Source organism: Panthera leo, chromosome D1 (assembly GCF_018350215.1).
Source record: "Panthera leo isolate Ple1 chromosome D1, P.leo_Ple1_pat1.1, whole genome shotgun sequence".
Classification (NCBI taxonomy): Eukaryota; Metazoa; Chordata; class Mammalia; order Carnivora; family Felidae; genus Panthera; species Panthera leo.
In genome coordinates this window covers 66,170,246-66,185,259 of record NC_056688.1, presented here as the reverse complement: position 1 = coordinate 66,185,259, position 15,014 = coordinate 66,170,246, and the positions used below count along the sequence as shown (strand labels likewise).

At 38.9% G+C, this 15,014-nt stretch overlaps 1 protein-coding gene across 5 annotated transcripts in view; it reads right to left on the bottom strand.

Moving 5' to 3' along the window:
• The window catches only part of ZNF143 (zinc finger protein 143), a 55,351-nt gene that overhangs the window by 16,705 nt on the left and 23,632 nt on the right, over positions 1-15,014 (bottom strand). For all 5 annotated transcript variants that reach the window (XM_042904438.1, XM_042904435.1, XM_042904436.1 and 2 more), the window contains 4 exons: positions 6,678-6,797; positions 4,822-4,897; positions 4,024-4,149; positions 1,150-1,329 (listed from right to left, as the gene is read on the bottom strand). In XM_042904438.1, coding sequence (XP_042760372.1) covers positions 1,150-1,329; positions 4,024-4,149; positions 4,822-4,897; positions 6,678-6,797 — 502 coding nt within the window. The remainder of the gene's footprint in view (positions 1-1,149; positions 1,330-4,023; positions 4,150-4,821; positions 4,898-6,677; positions 6,798-15,014) is intronic.

Sequence of the window (15,014 nt, the reverse complement as noted above, 5' to 3'; positions counted from 1 at the left end):
CAAAGATCAGTATAGCTAAACTTAATGTGAGCATCCCTCTTATTGGAATCTAATTTGCCCATTAAACAGGTGAACAGCAAACTTTCAGGTAATGAGTCTATATTCCATTTGCTTTAAATGGGTAAAATAATGTTTTCTCAGCCCATCTAAAAATCCCAGCCAATTTCCCCAAATATCATAAAAAGGCCCTTAAGCACCTGTGTTATAATCCACTAGGAATGTTTACATAATATTAAGATAATATAGATAAAATACCAATTATCTAGGGGTGCCTGGGTGGCTCAGTTGGTTAAGTGATTTGATTTTGGCTCAGGTCATGATCTCACGGTTTGTGGGTTCGGGCCCTTTGTCAGGCTCTTTGCTGACAATGCGTAGCTTGTTTGGGATTCTCTCTGTCTCTCTCTGGCTCTCCCTCACTCGTGCTCTCTCTCTCTCTCTCTCTAAAATAAAAAAATAAACTTAAAAAAACCCCAATTATCTAATTATTTAACAGTCAATGAACTCAGTAGTGGGTATATGTCTGTGTGTAACACACAATGATACAGTAAGTATCAGACAGGAATTCTGTTTTCCTTCTACACCACAAACATGTAAAAATCAAATCTCTTAAAGACATAAAAGGAATACAAATTATAGTAGCAAAATATCATTTTTCTTCTAATCTATGGTTTTCTTTTCCAGGCCTCTGGGTTTTCACAGTCTTTTCCGTTTTCTTAGAGAACACTTTAATAATGTAGGAAACATGGTGATGGACTCAGTCTAAAAGTCCATTTCCCCTGGGAAAGCCTTCCTTGAATACTTCTCCATTCCCACAGAGACGGCTGCTCCCCCTCTCTACTCCCATAACATCTTGTCCACGCAATGGGAGAAACTGCACTCTGTAGCAATTAACTATCTGCCATCTCTCCCCAGTTCTACTGCTCTGGACTATGTCTTATCTGTCTCTGTACCTCTGATGCCTGGCAGGGGAACACACAACAGATGCTCAGTCTGCTGACTAAATGAATGTATACATGCTAATGTGAAGTTTTTTTAAGTTGCTTAATCCCTCCCCACCATGCCAAGTGGTAGGAAGGAGAGAAGGAAGGAATTACTTGGAAATGGGTTTATGGAAGAAAGATGGAAGGCAAAGAAATCAAAAACTGTTACCTGTGTGTATCCTCACATGATTTTTATAATTGGTTGCACTGGCAAATGCCCTCCCACATCCTGGTTCTGTGCAATAATAAGGTCTTTCTCCTGTGTGTGTCCTAATATGCACTTTTCTGATATTTGATGTTGTAAAAGACCGACCGCAGCCTTCAAAGGGACATTTAAAGGGCCTTTCTCCTGAAAATACAAAAAGGAATAAATTAAATAGTGCAAAAATACATAGAAAATTGAAATGTCTTATCCTTCAATTCTGCCTAGGATCATACTCATAGAGTCCTTCTGCACTTCCCTTTCAGGTTTTTTTCCCCTATGAATAGCGTCTTCTACTCCCAGCTTAAATTTATATAGGAGAATCTGAATATTATTCAAAACTTATCATTGCACAACTTTCCAAGAAGGAATCATCCAGATGGGCATATTAAAAATGAGCTGAGAAAAGCAGAGAAAGAAATATCATAAAGAAATACAAAAGAAAAACACAGTTAGGGGTGCCTGGGTGGCTCAGTTGGTTAAGTGTCCGACTCGGCTCAGGTCATGATCTCACGGTTTGTGGGTTCGAGCCCTGTCTCGGGCTCTGTGCTGACAGCTCAGAGCCTGGATCCTCCTTCAGATTCTGTGTCTCCCTCTCTCTTTTCCCCTCCCCCCATTCATGCTCTGTTTCTCTCCGTGTCAAAAACAAATAAACATAAAAAAAATTTAAAGAAAAAAAAAAGTTAGGAATAAGAATTATGTTAGAAAAACACCAGAATCCCCAAAAGCTTATCTCCTATTTTATTTATTCTGTAATACTTCAAAGAAAAATGTATGTTTTTTAAAAATCCAGTGTCTAGCACATAATATGCATCACATATACTTGCTGAATATATTACTATTACTATTCTCATAAACTAAGCTTATGAAAAAGTCTATCCTGCCAATTATATTTCTTTTCTTCATACCTGCTTTATACAACCTCAGAACCCAAAGGGCCTCTAAACTGTCAAGCATGAAATAATAGCCTTTGCTTTTGATGCTTTTTTAGAATGAGTTCGAATTAAGCAACAACTCTTGTGATATATAAAAATCTCTGTGTATAGATAGATAAATAGATATAGATATTTACCCGCACATATAAAAGTGTGTTATTTTTCTTTTGGTCAAGTAAAATTAAGATTTTCCTGCTGGTAAAAAAAACACTCCAAAAGATTTCTGCCCTCAAATATGAAATCATTTAAAAAGGAGCAGGAATCTCTGATCCTTTCTTTAGAGAAAGTTTTCTTTCAATATGTTAACTTCAAGTAAGTACTTTGTCTTGGGTAAGTCCCTTCTCCTGTCTGGATCTAGACAACCTTAACCTTTTCCCGGCTCTGCTGTGTTGGGATGATAAGGAATCAAGAGTTCTAACAATTCCCATGGTGATATATACACTACTACACTACTCCTCTGACTCTATAGGACCTTGCTTTATTTTTGCACTGAAATCACTTGTTTGTAAAAGTCATCCCTAAAGCCCCCTTACACAACCCAACTTTTTACCAATGAAAATACTTACGATTTAAAAACTGATACACAAATATGTAGTTTGCTAAATGCATACTATCAAAGGAATCACAATTTCAACGTTTTGACCAAATATTAATAGAACTAGATTATGGTTTTATATAACTTTTACATAACAAGTTGGCATTATACGGTAAATCCAAATAGAATTTGCAGGAATTTGGAAAAACATGCTTCTGATACAATGGATAAAAATAAGTACATGAATGAAATAGAAGCAGAGACCTACAGCTTTGTTTGTAAACACTGTATAGTCATGTATTTTTTTTTAAGTTTATTTATTTATTTTGAGAGAGAGAGAGCACAAGCAAGCCTGTGAGCAGGGAAAGAGCAGAGAGAGAGAGAGAGAGAGAGAATATGAATCCCAAGCAGGCTCCACACTGTCAGTACAGAGCCTGATGTGGGGTTCGAACTCACAAACTGTGAGATCATGACTTGAGCTGAAATCAAGAGTTGGATGCTTAAGTGACTGAGCCATCTGGGTGCCCCCTGAACATTAAAAAGCAAAGCGTATCTGGGATCAAATTTGAGCTAAAAGTTAAACTTTAATGAATGGACAAATCCTCCATGGAAATTTGCTAAACTATTTCAGAATACTTAGTAGCACCTGGGGACAAAGTTATCACACTATGTTTAAACCATCTGTAGTAAAATTTCAAACTAAATTATTAAGCTATATATAATATGCTTAATCAATAGCTTGTAACAGTACCTCTTATCAACAGTTTCTGGAATCTTTCCAGCTCTCATCCAAAGCAAATAATTACCTTTATAATTGGTTTTCCAATTCTACAAATAATCAAGTACAAGAAAGGGAGGGAAGGGGAAATATAAACAAAGTACCCTTTAGGAAAAGGAGAGAAGGAAGTTTAAAGGGAACGAGATATGATCACAAGGAAGTAACAAGCCTTTCTTTCTGTGGGGCTGTTAGGAGTTCATTTTCTTAAGCAATAGCTTAATATAGGAGAAACAACGCTGAATTGAGAAGGAACTGGGTGCCTTAGGTTCTGGTCTCAGTTGGGCTAGTACATAGACATGCAATCCTAGGTAAATAAGCCTGCTGCTCAGATAATACCTGCAAACTGAATGGGCTGGTTGTCTATGACCATTGTTCACCTTTTTTTGGGATATGGACCCCTTTGAGATTCTAAAAAAAAATATGAGCCCTCTTCCTGGAAAGAATTTCTGGAGTTTAAGAGAAGTCCTTGAAGCTAACTCTGAAATGTCCAGGGACTCCTTCCCCAAGTCCCCTCCCTGCAGATTAATTCCTGACCTGAAAAAAAAAAAAAAAAAAGTCCTGGCCTACATACAGTTATTTGTTTATACCAGTACCTGTATGAGTTCTTATATGTTTCTGTAGATCTCCTGAAGTTTTGAAAGACTTAGTACAATTATCTTCTGAACACCGATATGGCTTTTCTCCTGTATGAGTTCTGACATGACTTTTTAATCCATAACCTTTAAGAAAAACGTAAAGAAATTTAATTATATGAGACCCCTCTAAGCATGCCCACTGAGATTAAACTATTGAAAAATATAGTAAACACCAAGGATATAATACTAGGCAAACACAACAGAACAACCATTAACAACGTGTAAGAGTGTAACAGCTAAGGACTGTCCTGCTGGAAATGCAATACTTTCATCTCTGTCTAGAAGAGGTTCTATATGTTTCTTTTTTTAAACGGCTCCAATCTTATTAGACGTTCACAACTCATACCCCAAAAGCTTGAAATGGAATCAAGACATTAAATGAGGACTAAGGTAGAAGTCAGGAGGCCAGGCCCCAACCCCTGCTAAGTCCTAGTTGCCCATGGTTCCCTCAGGTCTATCCTAACGTTAAAGTCTGTGTCAGCTTCTAATGCTCAGCTTTTACTTTTTTGCTAAAAGAAAGCTGAGTGTGGAGTGAAACACCAAATGCAGTAGGCAGAAATAGGCCTGAGGAGAAAAGTGAGAACAGAGAGAGAGAATAGAACAAGCAGGAGAAGAGGAAGTTAAGGGAGAGACTGAAAAACTGGTCACTGTGCATCCACAGATTCAGACAAAGGCAAGGGATCAGTTCCTACAGCTGGCCTGTCTCTGTTTGCCCCCTAAGAAAGACCAGGAAACAAAGAAAATTCATGTTTTTACCTGTTGCAAATGCTTTCCCACAGCCTAGGTGCTCACACTGATAAGGCCGGTCTCCTGTGTGTGACCTCTCATGGACCTGTCATGAAAATACAGGCATGATTCTACTTCCTTTAGGCAATTCCTCAGGTAGATGGTCTCAACATAGACCTGGTTTTTTTTTCCCTCTGTTGAATTACAGCTGACCTTTGAACATGCAGGGGTTAGGGATGCTGACCACCCCCCACCGCTGACCTCCTGTGCAGTGAAAAACCAGCATAGAACTCCTGACCCCCCCCAAAAAAACTTAACTACCAACAGCCTACTATTGAGCAGAAGCTGATAACAGAAAGTCGATTAACACATTATTTCGTATGTTATATTCTTACAATATAGTAAACTACAGAAAACGTTAAGATAATAAAAGAAAATACATTTACAGTGCTGTACTGTATTTATTAAAAAAATTCACATATAAGTGGATATGCACAGTTCAAAACTGTGTTGTTCAAGGGTGAACTGTATTTTGTTGTTTGTATGGGGTTTTTTGGAAAAACAAAAGACAACCTTTCTCAAAAACTGTAGCCCAACAGTTCTCAATATGCTAAATGCTATATGTTATGAAGGATGCATTGTAATTTTTTTTTAATGTTTATTTTTGAGAGAGAGAGAGAGAGAGAGCGAGCAAGCGAGCATGAGCCGGGGAGGAGCAGAGACAGAGGGAGACACAGAATCCAAAGCAGGCTCCAGGCTCTGAGCTGTCAGCACAAAGTCCAACGTGGGACCCGAACCCACGAACCATGAGATCATGACCTGAGCTGAAGTCGGACACGTAACCGACTGAGCCACTCAGGCACCCCAAGAAGTACTCATTTTAAATAAGGAACAGGAGCATTAGAGGTCTGAGTTTTCCTACAGTGGTCAAAGGTGTCTGTATGGAACATATACATAGCGAGAGCTAGGATCAGAGCATAGACAGAGGCCACGCAATGTAAGGTTAAGAGTGTGGCGGCTGCTGCTACAGGGGCCTTGCCAGGAGGCAAGGCTTCACCATGAGGTGTTTGCCTTCTCTAAGCCTCAAAGTCCTTTCTGTAAAGCCAAGACATAACTATATCTAGTGTAGAGGGCTGCTGTGACGAATGATCATGACAATGGCCAACATCTACTGAATCTTTACCATGCACCAGGTCATTCTTTTCAGTACTGGTACGTATACAGTATCTACTTATTTATTTCTCACAAGCACTGTGTGAGGAAGGTACTTTTACCATAAGGAAAAAGGTACTCAGATGCTAAGTAACATGTCATGGTGACACAGCAATAAGTAATGGAGATGGGCTCTAGGGCTGCGACTCCAAATATGCTAAATGTTTTTAGCCTTGCTAAAAGCAAGACTTCTGCTTCCTGACACACTAAGTTATTCAATAAATGTTAGCTATGGAGTTGTGGTATGTTGTGTTTAGCTGCAAGCAAAATACCTGGCCTATATATTTGAAACATGAAACACATTAACACCAACTTCTGCTAGATTTCAGCAAATCACTGTTAACAGAATGATTACACATACATCTCTCATAAAATTATATAAATTTCCCATTTGACAAAAATATATTCAAATATATAGAGTATCTACCATGTGCCTGGTGGTATTTTGGACATTAGGGAGACAGAGATGAAGAACACATAATCCAAGCGCTCAGAGTTGAGAGTTTCTGAAATCTGCGTATGGCTTCACGTGATCTGTGTAAGAGCATGAGCGTGTGTCTATATCTTGGTAAGTGAGGGAAAACAATGGCATTTGAATACTACAACTCTATCATGTTGGCATTTAATGTCCTAGGTACTGTCATAACTAAATACAGCATTTCCTTTATATATACCTTAAGATGATGAGCCGTTGTATATAATTTCCCACATCCATCATATTCACATCGAAATGCCTTCTCTCCACTCTGCTGAGACTTAGCAGTTACTCTTGTTGCATGTCCTTGTAAGACAATCTAGATGAAACAAAAAGTACGACTGAAATTATTTACACGGAAATAAAATAGATGAAATTATTATTTTCAGAATAAAAAAAGATAAAACTGCAATGTGCGTTTCCAGATTCAGATCATCATTTTACAAAGATTCTATCATGTTGAGCCAGCTAGGTTAATTCTGTTCTGTGACTGAAGTCAGCGGCTGTGGAAGAAATCAAAAGGAGATCCACAAGGGGGCATAGCTAGAGCTCACAGATCTATTCCCATTCTAGAAAAATCAACCCAAGTAGCATCTCCATTGTATGCAGGTATTCCATGATGTGCTCAAGGGATCTATCTATCTATCTAGATAGATATATTATATATTATTTAGGACATGTGCCCTAAAAACAATGTAAAGAGCACTTTCAATTTCAAAAGCATTTCAAAGCAATGGAAAAGAGAGGCTTATGACATTGGGGTCCCCTGCGGGAGACATTACAATCCATATGATCCTACTCCGTAACCTTTATTCAGTAGAAGATCATTTTTCTGGGACTCAACACCACGAGACTTCAAACAATTGTACTGATTTTAGAAGCTTTTTAAAGACAGCCACCTATTTTAGAAATTAAGATACCATAAAAATGGAAGACTGACTTTCTACTCTGCAGGCCCTGGGGTGACAGAGCTGTAGGTTAGGACGAGCTGTCTCGAAGTGAAAACAAGGGGTGGAGGTGAGCAGTCCAGACAGAAGGGAGAGTATGACCAAAAGTATGGAAGGGTGCCTGGAGAAAGCGGAAACTTACTATGAGACTGTCATGTCTATATGACAGAATGAATAACAGGAAAAAGGGAAGATTAGGACCACATTTGGGAAGAGCTTTAGATGCCATTCTGAAGAGTAAACCTCGATAATGAAAGCAAAGGCAGGCATTAAGAGTTTTCTTTAATGGGAATGCAAGCTGGTGCAGCCATTCTGGAAAACAGTATGGAGGTTCCTCAAAAAACTAAAAATAGAACTACCATACAACCCAGCAATTGCACTACTAGGCATTTATCCAAGGGATACAGGTGTGCTGTTTCGAAGGGACACATGCACCCCCATGTTTATAGCAGAACTATCAACAATAGCCAAAGTATGGAAAGAGCCCAAATGTCCATCGATGGATGAATGGATAAAGAAGATGTGGTATATATATACAATGGAGTACTCCTTGGCAATCAAAAAGAATGAAACCTTGCCATTTGCAACTACGTGCATGGAACTGGAGGGTATTATGCTAAGTGAAATTAGGCAGTCAGAGAAAGACAAAATCATATGACTTCACTCATATGAGGACTTTAAGAGACAAAACAGATGAACATAAGGGAAGGGAAACAAAAATAATATAAAAACAGGGAGGGGAAAAACAGAAGAGACTCATAAATATGGAGAACAAACTGAGGGTTACAGGAGGGGTTGTGGGAGGGGGGATGGGTTAAATGGGTAAGGAGCATTAAGGAATCTACTCCTGAAATCATTGTTGCACTATATGCTAACGAATTTGGATATAAATTTAAAAAAATAAAAAATAAAACAAGTTAAAAAAAAAAGAAAAACAAAAAGTTTTCTTTAAGTTTACTTATTTAAGTACTCTCACACCCAGTGCAGGGCCTGAACCCAAAACCCATGACCCAGAGATCAGGAGCAACGCATTTCTCTGACTGAGCCAGCCAGTTGCCCCAGGCATTAACATTTTTAAAGTAAAGGATTGACCAAGATCAGCTCTGTGTTTTAGAAAGAGAACTCTGGTAATGGTGTGAAACAGTGAAAGACAAAAGAGGCAAGGAGAGTAAAAGAAGCTTGTATGATCATGAATATGGAAGGAAAAAGTGATGAAAACCAGCCTAGGACAATGACCATGGAATTCAAAGCAATAGATGATTCTGCAGCTATTTTAACGGTGAAGACGGACAGAATCCAAATTTCAAAAGCTAAATTAATAGGCTAATGCTATAACAGGTATTTCAGGGCTCTATTGGTTATTTCAGTAAAGGATGTATATAGTCTTTGTGAAAAAAAAAAAAACCTGATATATTACCATGAGGGAAACGTCTCAAAGGCAACAGAGAAGCTAACACCAGTGAAATACTAACCATCTTCTAAAACCATCTACAGAAAATGACTTTATTACTATCTTGCTTAATGTACGTTCTGAGAATTAAGAGATAACCTTAGCTCTGCCATAAATTCACTGCGTGACCTGGAGCAAGTCATGTATGGCTTGTTTGCCTGTCTGTATAGAGAACACATTGTACTAAATCAGTGATTTTTTTTTTTTTAACATTTTAAAAATTCCTTTACCAGATGAAATCTTACACAGCAGTCTACTGTGCAAAAAGATAAAGACATTCCTGCTTCTGCTGGCCCAGGCAGGCATGGGTAGCTCTGCTAGTCCCTGAGGGACCTCAAAGAAACCCTAGGATCCCACCCCCGCAAAAATCAGAGCTTGAAAACTGCTGTACAAGAAGACAGTGCTAAGTCCCTTCTAGCTTTAGCATCTTAGAGTTCTGAGAAGGTGCAAATCCCACTGGTAAATAAAGGGCTGGATCTGAGACTGAATTCCAAAGTGACTTCGATAATACAAGAGGTTAACTACCATTTATTGAGGAGGTGCTTTATGTGATGCGCTGTGGTGGGTGTTTTGCATGAGCTGTCTTACTGGTCCTCCAAGACTATCCAATGAATTAAATATTTCCTGTGATTTACAAATAAGAAAAATGAGGCTCAGGGTAGTTAAGTAATGTAACTTGCCCAAGGTCCAAGGCTGGGAAATAGGACTTGAAGCAGATTAGCTCTAGAGTTCACTCTACTAATCCCCCAGTGTTCAGGATGCAGTAACCCAGCAGTAACGAACTGGCAGAGCTCTGTAGTCAGAGAGGGAGAGACCTGGCAGGTTTGAGAATAACTGGTCATTTTACTGCCTAGTTCAGGACTTAAAATTCCATTTATTATAAAGTCCTGATGCACACAGCAGACAGAACTTTTGTTATTTGATGTGGGTAAATTTCTCTCTTAGGATGTAAATAATTTATACTCTTGAGGAAGGATAAAATGAAAGCAACTTGAAGAATTTTTTAAAGTATGTTCTCTTTCAAGAAAGGAATTAATCAAAAAAGTATGGCAACAGAGGGATCTTTAGGGAACCATGAGACACCTCAGAATTGCCAGGAAGATTTAAAACACAAACAAAAAACCTCCAGAGATTTCTACCAATGATTACTATTGGGTAGTGGTCCCTTCACTTTTTATTTTTACCTCTACACCATTTGGATTTTTTTTTCAAGTATACATACAATTTGACTCGTTTTTTTAATGTAATATTTTTTTTACTTGAGTATAGTTGACACACAATGTTACATTAGTTTTAGGTGTACATCACAGTGACTGAACATCTCTATATGTTATGCCATGCTTACCACAGCGTAGCTACCATCTGTCACCATGTAACACTATGATAATACCACTGACTATATTCCCCGTGCTATGCCTTTTATTCCCTCAATGTATTCATTTCCATAACTAGAAGCCTGTATCTCCCCTCTCTTCCACCCATTTTGCCCATCCCTCCACACACCTTTCTCCTCTGGCAACCATCTGTTTGTTCTCTGCATTTATAAGTCTGATTCTCCTTTTGGTTTGTTAATTTATTTGTTTTGTTTTTTAGATTCCACATATAAGTGAAACCATATGGTATTTGTCTTTCTCTGACTTATTCCACTTGGCATAATCCCCTCTAGGTCCATCCATGTGGTCACAAGTGGCAAGAAATCATTATTTTATGGCTGCAAAATATTCCATTTTATGTATCTCACAATTTCCTTATTCATCTATCAATGGGCACTTGGGCTGCTTCCATATCTTGGCTACTGTAAATAATGCTGTAATAAACGCAGGGGTGCATATATGTTTTCAAATTAGTGTTTTCAAGTCCTCTGACCATTTTTTTTTAATTTTTTTTTTTAACATTTATTTATTTTTGAGAAGAGAGAGAGAGAGAGAGCATGAACAGGGGAGGGTCAGAGGAAGAGGGACACATAGAATCTGAAACAGGCTCCGGGCTCTGAGCTGTCAGCACAGAGCCTGACGCGGGGCTCGAACCCACAGACCGCGAGATCATGACCTGAGCCGAAGCCGGACGCTTAACCGACTGAGCCACCCAGGCGCCTCCCTCTGACCATTTTTAATCAGATTATTTGTTTTTCTGGTGTTGAGTTGTGTAAGTTTTTTATATATTTTGGATATTAACCCTTGATTGGATATATCATTTGCATATTCTTCTCCCATTCAGTAAGTTGCTTTTTTGTTTTATTGATGGCTTCCTTTGCTGTGCACAAGCTTTTCATTTTAATGTAGTCCCAACAGTTTATTTTTTATTTTGTTTCCCTGGCCTTAGGAGACACGTCTACAAAAAATGTTGCTGTGGCCAAAGTCAAGGAAATCACTGCCTATGTTCTCTTCTAGGAATTTTATGGTTTTAGGCCTCACATTTAAGTCTTTAATCCACTTTGAGTTTACTTTTGTGTATGGTAACAGACAAGCAAAGAAATAAAAGGCATCCATATTAGAAAGAAGTTAAACTTTCACTTTTTGCAGATGACATGATACCATACACAGAAAACCCTAAAGATTCCACAATAAACTATTAGAATAAGTGAATTCAGTAAAGTAGCAGGATACAAAATGAATATGCAGATTGGTTGTGTTTCTATATACATTAATAACAAAGAAGCACAAAGAGAAATTAAGAAAACAGGTACATTTAGAATTGCACCAAAAAGAATAAAATACTGGAATAAACCTAACCAAGGAGGTAAAAGACCGATACTCTGAAAACTATAGAATGCTGATGAAATAAACTGAAGACAATACACAAATGGATTTTCTAAAAGCAAACATGATTACCTTTTTTTAAAAAACCAAGTATACAGCAGCTATCTATATAGTAAGTTCATTGGTCATTTTGGGGTTTTTCTTTGTATTTTTCTGAATTAAAAAAAAAAAAAAACAACCTCTAAAAATATTATTAAAAAAAAAAATTCCTAGGTTCTATCTCAGACCTACTGATCAAATCTCTGGAAACTGATCTCAGCCATGAGTTATTATTTTATTATTAAAAAAATTTTTTGGGGGGCACCTGGGTGGCTCAGTCGGTTAAGCGGCCGACTTCGGCTCAGGTCATGATCTCGCGGTCTGTGAGTTCGAGCCCCACGTCGGGCTCTGTGCTGACAGCTCAGAGCCTGGAGCCTGTGTCAGATTCTGTGTCTCCCTCTCTCTGACCCTACCCCCATTCATGCTCTGTCTCTCTCTGTCTCAAAAATAAATAAACGTAAAAAAAATTTAAGAAAAAAAAATTTTTTTTAATGTTTATTTATTTTTGAGAGAGAGACAGAGACAGAGCGTGAGTTCAGGAGGGGCAGAGAGAGAGGGAGACACAGAATCCGAAGCAGGCTCCAGGCTCTGAGCCATTAGCACAGAGCCTAATGTGGGGCTTGAACCCACGGACCACGAGACCATGACCTGAGCTGAAGCTGGACGCTCAACGGACTGAGCCACCCAGGCGCCCCAGTAATGAGTTATTTTTTAAAAGTTCTGTAGCTCAATCTCATTTTTGTCCCTGATTAATAACTACTGATTAAATACCTTTCTTTTAGAGATGAAGAGGCTCAGAAAAGCAAGGTTCATTTCCTCAAGATCACATAGTTAGATAAAAGCATAGAAAATACATATGAAATATGATCCACATTCAAACTGCCTATATCCACAGGCAGGTTTGGGGGTAATTCTCCAGCCTACTTTCTGGGAGAATCTGCCACCCCACCCATAGACCCTGATAACCAGAAAAGATGGTGTATATAAGGCTGGCCAGTGGTCTATGCCCTATGTGGCCTAGCTTATAAAGTCAAGCTAATTTTGATAAGTCAAACCCACAAATTTTCCCTCCCTGGAACATGACCTAGGAAATAAAGGAAAATCTTGAGTTGGCTTTGGGTGGGAAGCCTGAGACAACAAGGCTGTGATGAGCTACATGTAAACTCAATGATACAAAAAGGAAGCCTGTCTGCAGAGAAAAGAAGGGAGCAGAGATGCCACGGAGGAGGCGAGGAGGAAGAGAAAGGAGTGGGATTAACCTCCGGTCCTGACTTCTTTGCAATTCTGGTTCCTGTGAAGCCCCACAGTTGTTCAGCAGTTCCTGTTCTCTGCTTCTTACAAGCTCTGCTGTATCCTCATAATATATCTCTTTTTTCCTAAACTGGCTTGACTGGCTTTCTGTGTTTTCCAACTATTAGAGCTCTGATTAAAAGTACCAAGCCAAAGAACTTTGATCTCCAATATAAATAAAATTAGTTTCAAATGAAGTCAAAACTAATGGCACTCATGAAAAAAGTCTTAGTATTCTAATACATAAAGCATCAACAATGTTATATAACGCTGACAAATTATGTTCTCATATATTAGCTAGAATCTTAATCAAATGAAAATCTTATTTGGTTTTCATAATCTCATAAGATGGGTAAGGCAAGATTATTGTTATTTTCATTTAGTGGATAAGAAATCTCAGATCCAAAAAAACCCCAAAAACCTCAGATCTAGAGAAGTCATGTAATTTGCTCAGTCACACACCTACTACATGGCAAAATAGAAACTCTACTTGGATTTTTTATTATACATGTGTGCTACTTGAACCCCATCAGCCTTACAGTTCTCACAAATGAACACATTGGCATTCTTAAGTAGAGTACTTTGGATCAACGTTTTCAAATTGGGCACCACTGATATTTTGAACAGGGTAATTCTTTCTGGGGGGGCTGTCTTTATGTCTTGCAGGACATATACCCACTAGATGCCAGTAATACTCCCCCAATTGTGGGGGCGCCTGGGTGGCTTGGTTGGTTAAGCGTCCAACTTCGGCTCAGGTCATGATCTCATGGTCCATGAGTTCGAGCCCCGCATCGGGCTCTGTGCTGACAGCTCAGAGCCTGGAGCCTGTTTCAGATTCTGTGTCTCCCTCTCTCTCTGCTCCTCCCCTGTTCATGCTCTCTCTCTGTCTCAAAAATAAATAAACGTTAAAAAAAAATTAAAAAAAAAAAAAATACTCCCCCAATTGTGACAACCCAAATTGTCTCCAGACATTGCCAAATGTCTCCTGGTGGGGGCGGCAAAACTACCTCCATATGAGCACAGCTGCTTTACAATACTCTAGGTCTTTTTTTTTTTTTTTTTTTTTTTAAAGTTTATTTATGTTGAGAGAGAGCCTGATCAGGAAAGGGGCAGAGACAGAGAATCTCGAGTGAGCTCTCTGCTGACAGCCCCAACCTGGGGCTCAATCCCGTGAACCATGAGATCATGACCTGAGCTGAAATCAAGAGTCAGAAGTATAACTGACTGAGCCACCCAGCACCTCAAACTCTAGGTCTTTCTTGTCTTATGACAAGAAATTTGGTTTCATGTAAGAGATCAGCTCAGCAGCACAACTAGTATGTTTATATTACAGATGGAAGAAAAAGTTCTCAACTATAAGCATCAAAATGAAAAAAGTCTAGAGCTTTGAAACAAGACTATTTACAAAAAATCTGCTTTAGCTACAGACTTTTTATTGTTCAGCCAGGCACAGAGTTACAGTTCTTAAGCATTCTAGCACAAGTAGGAGTACCAAGAGATAAGCCAAGAAGTTACAGGTGCTGTTTATTTGCAGGGGTTCTTTTGGGATATTTTGACCCTTTAATACTATGTACTGGGCTCTCAACCTCAAATATGATACTAAACTATATCAAAGGAGGGAGGTTTGGGGCACTTGGGTGGCTCAGTCCGTTGAGTGTCTGACTTCAGCTCAAGTCATGATCTCAAGGTTCATGAGTTCAAGCCCCACACTGGACTCACTGCTGTCAGCATGGAGCCCACTTCAGATCCTCTACCCCCCTTTCTCTGCCTCTCCTCTTGCTTGTGCACACTCTCTCAAAAATAAATAAACGTTAAAAAAAATAAAGGATGAAGGATTCGTGAATTTCTGGTCCAGCACTAAAATGATGAAAAGAAATTATGAATCACAAGTGCAAACCACATATATAATTAAAAATGTTCTTGGGGCATCTGGGTGGCCCAGCCAGTTGAGCTTCTGGCTTTGGCTCGGGTCATGATCTCATAGTTTGTGGGTTCAAGCCCCACGTCAGGCTCTGTACTGCCAGCTCGGGACCTAGAGCCTGCTTTGGATT